Genomic DNA, 10,369 nt, shown 5'->3' with positions numbered 1-10,369 from the left:
AAAAACCCAAACAGTTACAGGTGGTCCTAGAGTGTTTAAATTCACACAGTCGGAGATAAACTACATGATGTCCTGCCGTATCCTGCCCCGGACGCTTTATTCCGCCTTGGCTACTTCGGCCAGGGACAAGCTAGCCAAAATGAAAAATACAACTTCCGGTAATAACTTTCAAAATAAACCCTTTTATTAACAGACATATTTTATCGTTCTTTCTAATACAAAAAACAATGTCAAAATACTTTATATTCAAACATGAGTATCTTGTGAAAAATGTAATAGAAATGTCAAGCTTGGCACTGAAATATTTTGTGCTTCTACACTTAAAAAAATGAAACGTTTATTTAGGCAGAGTGGACTGGTTTCCGGTGTTGTCCTCGCTGTATCCTACTAACTTGATGCAGCTCCAACTTTGCCTCTCCATAGCTCTCATACATACAGCCGGCTGTCCCAGACTGGGCCTATAGACACGCTTCACCTAGGCTACACTGGCTACTGTAATGCACACCTGGGCCAACTTCTTCAGGCCAGCTTGACAAAACCTCTCTCACAGGCTCGGGTCCAGACCGTGAGCCCTGTCTGCTGCAAATTGTAACAACATTTGGACATATGGGAGGAGTCGACAGCTTTAATATGGCTTTTAAATAGTTTGAATCATTTCAACAAGGTAACTGGCAAATTCGGTCTTCAGAGCAAATATAGCATCTCGTTGTATTTTATTGTATTTTATTTGTTGAATCAAGATGTTTACATTGTGTTCAGTTTGCCACAACAACACGGCACAAGCGCAGCAACACGGGGATTAATTTGAAAACAGTCAGTGTGACCCCAAACAAAGGATTATCATTCCACTGCGGGTCTTTTATAAATGACATCAGTACTAATGTGAGTTATTGAAATTGAAAAAAAAAAAAAAAAAAAAATTACAATGGTAGGCCCAGCGAACAAGCGGCTCATTTTAATTCTACACTAGCATGCGCTCATTTTAATTCTACACTAGCATGCACACACACACACACACACACACACACACACACACACACACACACACACACACACACACACACACACACACACACCTCTCTCTCTCTCACACACACACACACACTCTCCAGCTTGTATCTTAATTTATGAGGGCCTTTTTAATGTCTCTGTTCAGGGTATCTGATGTTAAATAGCACTCTGCTTCCATCTAGTGGTACTGTGATAGAAGACAAGTTCAGCAAAAATGAAAAACACAAGTCAGTATAACTGCATAAATACACTACTCACAAAAAGTTAGGGATATTCGGCTTTCGGGTGAAATTTCAGGATGAACCTAAAATGCATTATAACCTTTACAGGTGAACTTAATGTGACCTTCTGTAAACTTTTGAATACACATGTCCAACTGTTCAGTGTTTCAGTACTTTTTGCACAAGTTGCTGTTCTCTAACAAGGAGTTTAACGGCAAAATTCACATCAGGTGTTTGATGCTCCAGCTCATCGAGGTCGTATCATTAGGGAATGGCTGCTGGAGACTGGGGTACCTCAAATGGAGTGGCCTGCACTTTCTCCAGACCTGAATCCCATAGAAAACCTATGGGATCAGCTGAGTCGCCATGTAGAGGCTGGAGCTCTGTACCCCAGAACCTCAATGTCCTGAGGGCCGCCCTTCAAGAAGAGTGGGATGCCATGCCTCAGCAGACAATAAGTCGACTTGTGAACAGCATGAGACGTCGTCGTCAAGCTGTAATTGATGCTCAAGGGCACATGACAAGTTATTGAGACACTGACATTTTTTGTTGTGGTATACCCACCACTGTTGTTGGCTTTTGTTTCAAGAAATTGTTTGAGATGAGGAAATCACCAGTGTATGCTTCTACATAAATGCCCTACTTTCATGATATAATATCACTGTAGCGTGAACATTTCACATTTTCCATAAATTTCACCCAAAAGCCAAATATCCCTAACTTTTTGTGAGTAGTGTATATTGATCACAGTTATTTCCCATGTGATCAAAACAAAACAAGTCATAAAGAGTCAATTTCGGACAGATGTATTGTGCAGTAAGAAGAGCATACAATAAAAATGTAATTTATCAGGACAGTTTTTCTTTGTAGTAGCAATGGCTTTTATTTCTCAAAGAACCATTGCTTCAAAATTTGAAATGACAAATTGCAAACTCTTATCAAACATGTTAGAAAAAACAGGGAGGCCATGTTTTCTTGGACAAAAAACTATCTAGGGTAGAGGAAGAATTTACAGAAAATATTAAAATAATGATATGCACATTGTAAAATGCCAACTATGTGACTTTCCCAAGCATGAATTTTGCTTTATCTTTCATAACCAAAAAAGGCCACACAACCACAAGCCACAAACCAAAGGAAATCCTTCTGGGCTGTATAAAATGTCAATAGAAAATAATCTGCACCTTGCGCATTTGTTACAAACGTAAACAAAAAAGACATGACCTGAGTAAGAATCAGAGTAGACAGGCAAAACAGAAGGATAACAGTTCAACTTTGCAACTTGAATTATTTTACAAATGCAAGAGTGAGCAGTTCTTTGGTGATTAATGGAAACCTAAGAGTGGAGACTAATCTCCAATCAGTAGAAGAAGAGGAAAAAGACAGCTGATCGAAGAAGTTAGGTAAAAAAGTAGATCTGAAGGCATCACTGAACAATAAGAACAAATTTAACAGGGATGGTTAATTCAAATATTTCAAGGCACCATATCACACTGGGAGCTCTGTGAAGAGCCATGTTGAACCCTTGAGAGAAGGAAATGTTTGGGTGAGAAACTAACTCGCAGTCCTCACTGAAAACGTATAAAATAAACTATTACAATGTTAAACAGTTCCTAATACACCCATTCATATGTCAATTATTTGTAACATATAAACACACACAACACACCTGCAAAGGTGGACAGGATGAGCATGACGCACTCTCTACATTACAACAGTAGACACACCTGTATGATATTAATTAACATGACAAGCTGCTTCAAGATGTCGCCCAAAGCTTTACATTGTTGTATTATTTACATCTTTCCCTTTTTTATCGAACCAAACATTGAGCAATCAGTGGTACATTGAGGTTGGAGTGAAGGTTTTTGAGGGGAATTCCTCACATAGTAGATATGCTTCCGTCCAACATGCAGGCACGGATCTACCACTTACTTTTCCCATTCACGTCTCACTGCATTTTCGGCTATGGCATCCTCCACTCAGGCAGGGCCCTAAAAGAAAGCCCTATTCTCTTCGCACCACACAGTGACATTGGTTAATTTGTGACCTGGTCATTTTCTAGTGTCCACCTTACATTCTGATCCACTCTTCTCTCTCTCTCTCTCTGTTAACTCCTGCATGAACTTCTGTTTTGTTTTTTCTGCTCTTCTGCTGTGTACTTGACAGGGGAGCAAGTGTCTTGGAGTGTTTAAACTCTGTCATCTGTAAAGCAGACAGACAAGAAGAAAAACATACTTCTTATATATTCCACACAAGTCTGAATGTTGTAATCTATGTGTACAACTTGTGGTTTGGAAGATAAACTGATATAAAAATAGAGATGAGGAATCAGTTGTTGCTCTCACCAGTGGAAGCCTGCTGCCTGGCGCTCTTGATCTGCAGAAAGATGGTATAGGTGTCGTAGGCAAACAGCAGTCCAGCGATCAAACCAAACACCTGCGGAAAGGAGAATCAGGATTAAAATCAGAATCACATTTACTGACCAGCTAAGTGTGCACATTCAAAGAACTGTTGGTTTGCTAGGTTTGTCGGTCACATTAAAAGAATATGCCAATGTTTTGAGCAAAATGCCCTTTTTCCCTTTTACCCGGAGTGATACAAGGTGCTCGATACCATTTCCACCTCTGTACCTCTGTACGTACAGTGGTTCAGATCCAATGAGTAGCATTTTGTGTTAGCTTAGCGTAAAAATTTGTAGTCTATGGGAGTCATTAGCATAGCTCCGTCAAAATGAAAAAAATAAAGCTTACAGCAACTCTGAAGCTGTCTTGTTTATATAGTGCATCATGTGTATGTGAAGTACATGTCTTGGATGGAACTATGATCACTGAGCATATTCATCTTTCTGGCTACCACATTGATCTGCTCACTGCTGAAGGCAGAGGTTCATTCATTCATTCATCTTCTAAACTGCTTATCCTCACTAAGGTCGTGGGGGGGTGCTGGAGCCAATCCCAGCGCACATAGGGCGAAGGCAGTGAAACACATCGCCAGTCCATCGCTGGGCAGACAGACAAACACTGACATTCACACGCAGTCATACCTAGGGGCAATTTAGCTTCTCCAATTCACCTAACCTGCATGTCTTTGGACGGTGGGAGGAAACCGGAGTGCCCGGAGGAAACCCACGCAGACACGGGGAGAACATGCAAACTCCAGGGTTAGGGTTAGGGTTAGAAAGGACCTTGGGTGGGAATCGAACCCAGGACCTTCTCGCTGTGAGGCAACAGTACTAACCACGGCACCACCGTGCCGCCCCGGCAGAGGTTCATCCAGCACAAATTAGCTTATACTAAAACAACACTCGTTTTTTTGGGGGGTTTTTTTGTTTTGTTTTTTTTTTAATTCTAAGACAGGTCAAGTCTTTAAGTTAATGTGAAATGCCACCCAAAGGAACTGAGCCAGTGGACGTACAGAGATGAAAATGGTATCAAACATCTTGTCTCAGTTTGGGTAAGAAGATAAAAGGGTATTTTGCCCGGAACGTTTGAATAAATTAGGCAATGCAAGCTATTTAAACTCAGAAATTAGAAAATAGTGACACTAGAGTGACTAGAGTAACTAGTATGTTACTAGAGTAACATACTCCTGTTACATGTGTGCATGTTGCACAATTAATGGAGGAAGCATGAGACATGAAACATGTGAAACACATGTTTCATGTCTCATGCTTACTCCTCAGCCCCACTGGGGTGTGGATGTGTCTCATATAAAGATATGACACATCACTGTAACAACAGTTGTTGTGAAATTAACCAGTAAAAGTGTTAACTAACCCCGCCTGCGATACAAGCGCCATCCCCGCTTCCTCTAGCTATCCAAATCAGAGAGGTGATGATATAGAGGCCAGCACCGATGGCAGCACGAATAAGATCCTGTACACAAGAAGGAAGCGAAAGTGGAAATATGTTATTGTGAAATTATTTGCACGTGAGTTGGTTGCAAGATTGTGTGGTAAGGCAGCTTAGGCACAACACTTACACTCCAGACCCAGTTGACCACTTGGATCTGCTTGTCCAGCTGCATCATGAAGACAACAAAGAAGATAATGGCGAAGATCATCTCACAGATGGCCACAGCGGAGTAGCCACCACACACAGACGCAGCGAAGCAGATGATGACGATGAAGCTGATGAGCTAAGGACAGGGTTGGGGAAAAAAAACAAACATGGTAAACAGTGAAAATAATTACACTGAGGAGACATTATTCATTGCTGCTTCATTATTATGTGACCGTGAGGGAAAAGAAGAATCCCCAGAATGAGGTGGATATCCCAGAATCCTTTGGGGGCATCTAATTATAGCTTGCAGCAAACTTCACAAACATTATCTAAATTCCTCCCCTCTGTTAGACTTTGTGGGCCACTTTGCATTCATTAAAAGAGTGCATAGATCAGCTACAATTCACCTAAGAGCATAAAAGCTATCACACACTGTTTTGTTGCTTAAGTATGCTAATCCGGGTGTAACTGCAGAAAATGACCTGTTTATTCTCCACTTGACAGCCAAGTCCATACAGAGAGCAACACAGTAAATCACTCTAACAAAGCCAACATTGTTGCATTAACTCCAGCCAGTGGACAAGTCAACATCAACACAGCCATTTTTGTCAAGGAAATATCTTCTACACAAACAGAATTAGCACAAACCGCTTTTAAAGCTGGATGTGGCTAAAACAAAACAAAAAAGGGACTAGGGATTATAATGCTTTGCATCAAATAGACTAAGCAGTCTGTCTATCCATCACATGCTGCTTTCATCTTGGAATTACAGTGTTTCTTCCATCAAGAACACATTTTTCCATAAGAGGGAAAAAGTAAGCGGGCATTCTCCTCAGTCCATTCCGCTGAAATGCTGCCAGTGTGCAGAAATCATAAACTTAATACAGCCCACGGCTCACAACCAGTACGGGCCTCGTTTCAATACTTCTATTGTTGCTGTCAAACTATGTGGGCAGATGCATTTGACGAACACAGACATATGACAGCTATGAAAGCGAGGAGTGTTTAAGTAGTGTTAGTTCACAAAACCTTTCTGCGTAGGACTTGATTTCGGCTGAGTGCTACAATTTTCCTAACAAGATTATTTTGACATTAGCATTTTCATTTGAGTAAAGAACGTAAATTCCAATGTTGACCTTTTAAGCCAATATCCTACAATAAAGAATCATATTCTATAAAAGAAAATATGCAAAAATGAATGCCACAAGTGTGACAGCAGTAATAATGTGGTCATGGAAATTCTAATTCATAAACTCTGTTGTTACATATTATTTATATAGACTGAACACACAAAGCTGGCATGTGGAATTAGTGGCTCAAGTTGCCTGGCTGTACTGCCGTCCTATGAAAGCTGTACTGATGTCAACATGATATGCCTTCTACTGTAAATGTTTGCTAAATAAACTGGACTCTGACTAGACTGTGCATCTAAGAATGCAGGCATCGCACATTCCAATTTCTTATTCTTAGACACAGATAACTGAGTGGGAAGTGTCACCTCACCTCACTCTATATGAAGCACACATGATGTAACCTACTCCACACTGGCCCAATATGCCGCTACTCTCTCCCCTCTCCACGCCCATAACTATGTTGCACACATGCGCACACAGCCAGAGGCATCAGTAGTTCATGTGTTCTCGAGACTGGCACAGGCTGCCTCTGTGGAGTAGCGGGGTGTCCGAGGCCAAAGTCCTACACAAAGAGGCTCTATTCTGTCTGTGACCGGCTGCTCTAAGGGCAGCGGCTACTGAAGAGGCGGTCACACAGAGAAACACCCACTACACAAGACTCCCTCACAACAGGAAAGGCTCTGAGATGTTGACACCTTTATGTTACAACACAGCGGCGGATCTGTTTGCACGGGACAGCCTCAAAGACACAGCCAGGACCTATTCAGCATCAGTATAATGTGCTGCTCTTTTAAACTGAGTGGGGGAAATTGTTGTGAATGGTTGGCTAATTATAGTCAGTAGCAACATGAGAGCCAAGAGCCAGCCCGTGTTACAGGGAAACATGACACAACAACAGTTGCTAGGGAAGTCACTGAAATCTTCAGGGTGGTTTCAGGGTTTTCTATGACTCATATAAAAGCATATACCATGAATTTCACAACCTCTGATACATTTCATCCACTTTTACTCACTCTCATCTCAACAGTCAGTTTCTACACCCTCTGATGAAGAAACTAGCAAACTTTGACAAAAATGCTTTCCAGTCCTAAGCACTCACTGTGTTATTTAGGCAGGTTTGCACTACCTGGGTGTGACACGGTGACATGTGGGGATCTGCAGCCTCAAATGTGTAATGTTCAAGACCAGTCTTGCTTCTGTCAGGTGGAATGAGTATCACAAAGAAATTCAAACATAATTTGTCAAGGCATTGACACCTTGCTGTCAAACCTGCTGCGTGCTCAGCAGACAGTAGAATTCAGTTTAAAACCTTAAAAAAAATATTTACTCTGAAAAGGCTCTTGGTATATCTGCCAGGAGAGTCTGTTGATATGAGATATGAGACATACTAAACAAGGCTGCATGGGTTAAGCACCCTATTTCCCGTTAGATTAGTCCTAACAAGGAGTGATAAGATTTGTCTTCCTGTATAAAGCTCACAATCCTCTTCCTGCATTTAGTAAACTACTTGAGACATTCATCACCACAGATGACTTCCATAGCTTTTAACAGGCTCCGATAAAGGTGTGAGTGAACAAGGGAGAAACAACAAACTACCTAGTGAGTCCAGGAAAGTTTGAAATTAGCTATCCTTTAATGCCACAACATAGATGTGTGCTAAGCCATTCATGCATTCTTTGTCCCGAGGACCAAACCTCACACATCGCCTGGAATTTCCATTACCTCTGAAGAAAAAAAGGGAGTTAACGTGGGTGGACCACTGACCACCAACATCTGAGTATGAGAGCTTTATAATGAGGCTGTTGAGTTACAAAGTGCTTTAAAGACAGAGTCTTTTCATCGATGAAACAAAGTGCTTTCTTACGTTTTAAGAAAGGAATAGATACAGTGTTATTACACACGGCGGCCACTCTACGGTAGGCAACACTGTTTGTTATTGAGACCTTAAGGCCTGATGGCTCTTTCCTTACGAGAACATGCTGGTGTGAAATGCAAACAAAGCAAGCCATGTGAAACTTGTGGTCCAACAAAAGGTAAATAAAAACATGTCTTCCCAGTCAGGAAGCGGGTGCACACCTCAGAAAACACACTTTAACCACACTCTCAACAGAAGAAATCGGTGACTTTGAAGTGATTGATGCTGCTGCTGCAAGCTATTTCTATTTCCAGCCATACATCTCCATATATTATTGTTAAAAACCAAAGCCAGATGTTTTTTAAAACCTGATGTGGAACAAAACACACCACTTTATGAGCCTGTATATGTACATGTGTATCAGGAATGTGATGCACACTACACGTTTTCTCCGTCTCATAATTATCTATGCTCTTACAACTCCTGTGCTTACAAAAATGCACCATAAGCAACAGATGTTACAAAGCTCCAGAGGGAGAGGAACTGAAATTCCCTGTGGCTAGTTAACCCGTGTGACCTTTTCATCTGCCATTTTTATCACTCTGCATTTGGCTCTTTGGTGCCAAATGAGAAAACAGTCGAGCACAAGTGACAGGTGGAAGCTCTTAACCTCCTTGTGTCTTGACCCCCACACCGCCAACACTCCCCAACCCTGAAGTCTCATGGCTTTCATTAACTTAACAGGCCACTTAAAATTACACATGATGAGCATACAAACTATTTAACAATTACATAATCTATTCTAGGGATATTTTGCAGATATATTTCATTGTACATATAGCATAAGTTCTTATTTTTTGTATTGATCCACTTTATTATGCTAGTGCTTACTGATTTTTCTAATGATATATATTTCTCCTAGTGTTGAGAGGTATGTCTAGTGTAGTCTACTACTGTCCCAGTGCAATGTCTGGACAACCTACTGCTGCAACACACCTATCTATCTATCTTAACATTATATTAGGAAAAACTAATGTTTTCCAGAATAGGAAAATGATGGGACAGAGCCACATGTATTAAATGAATTACAAAGGAGGCTAACTTACAGCTCACCCCTTCCTGCTGAATTAGGCTGACAGTGGAAAAAATCCGTAACAACCATGTAACGGTTACACTAACCCACCGTGCTGTCTAAGAAACACTGAGTTAGGAGACCTGTGAAGGCTTTCAAGCAAAACACAGGGCTAGTTTATATCATTATTAATCTAGCTAAAGCTCAACGGTGCAAAGCTGTATGCCAGAGGGAGTGAACTTACTATTTCTGCGGCGAGAATAAAACCTTTTTTGGTCTTCACGTAACTTTTCAGATTCTCCAGGCAGTTGGCACCGGGGCTGGCATCGGTATCAGCCATTTTCGCAACAACTAACTTTAAGCTCTAGCAGTCCAAAGTGTATAATAAAGGCTATGTCTTCAGCTTATCTGCACGGCTCGGCGAGCAGCGTTTGAATAAACAAACTTGATTTGACTTGTGTCGGACCGTTAAAAAAAGTGTTGCTCAGGCCGGTCCCCGTGAAGTTGTCCTGCTAGCTCCGGCTCAGGGCGGCTGTGTGGTCTTTTTCCTACCACCTGACTCAACTTCCCCGCTGAAAATAAGAGCTGCTGTCTGGTTCGGTAGACAAATCTGCCCTCTCTCTCTCTCTCTCTTTCTTTCTTTCTGCAAGGAGGAAAGGACTCAGGAGCTGCCAGTGGGGCGTTGGCTTTCACTTTCCTCAAGAGGCTGTGTTGATGTGCGGCGCTGGGAGGGCGGGAGACCTGACACTGCCACTGAGCAGACCCGTGCTGCCTTCATGGATTCTCGTAATTTCCCCACTTCACACTTGAAACTTGAGGAAACTTCATGCACTTCACGTTGTGCATCACAGAATGGACTGCGAGGGATAAATTATTAGTGGCTTTAGTGTTTTGAGTTAGAAATAAAATGACAGGAAGCTGTGCTGTGACATAGAGGTACAACAGAAAACATGTATGACTACTTGAGTTTTTAGGGCCCGAGCACTGGAACAGTGCGAAGCCCTATTGTTTTTCCTTCGTTTTTTTTTTTTTTCTTTTTCTTTTAGGGCCCGAGCACTGGAACAGTGCGAAGC

The 10,369-nt window shown here is 41.6% G+C and overlaps 1 protein-coding gene across 1 annotated transcript; it reads right to left on the bottom strand.

Moving 5' to 3' along the window:
* Window positions 1–2,095: 2,095 nt before the first annotated feature.
* On the bottom strand, window positions 2,096–9,999 carry plp2b (proteolipid protein 2b). The gene is made up of 5 exons (XM_030056788.1): window positions 9,541–9,999; window positions 5,217–5,372; window positions 5,012–5,110; window positions 3,581–3,671; window positions 2,096–3,437 (listed from the first exon to the last, which is right to left on the bottom strand). Exons 1-5 carry the CDS (start codon window positions 9,634–9,636, stop codon window positions 3,424–3,426), a joined length of 456 nt encoding a protein of 151 aa, XP_029912648.1. The 5' UTR covers window positions 9,637–9,999; the 3' UTR covers window positions 2,096–3,423.
* Window positions 10,000–10,369: the final 370 nt, after the last annotated feature.

This window comes from Myripristis murdjan, chromosome 7, assembly GCF_902150065.1.
Source record: "Myripristis murdjan chromosome 7, fMyrMur1.1, whole genome shotgun sequence".
Taxonomy (NCBI): Eukaryota; Metazoa; Chordata; class Actinopteri; order Holocentriformes; family Holocentridae; genus Myripristis; species Myripristis murdjan.
The sequence above is the reverse complement of the archived record's forward strand: the minus strand, read 5'-3'. Positions and strand labels throughout refer to the sequence as shown.

Excerpts from the sequence above, each read along its gene's own strand:
- plp2b (XM_030056788.1), bottom strand. The coding sequence starts at position 9,636 with ATGGCTGATACCGATGCCAGCCCCGGTGCCAACTGCCTGGAGAATCTG. Across the intron at positions 5,373-9,540 it reads TTATTCTCGCCGCAGAAATA|CTCATCAGCTTCATCGTCAT; the intron begins GTAAGTTCACTC and ends CCCTGTCCTTAG. Across the intron at positions 5,111-5,216 it reads TGGTCAACTGGGTCTGGAGT|GATCTTATTCGTGCTGCCAT; the intron begins GTAAGTGTTGTG and ends TCTTGTGTACAG.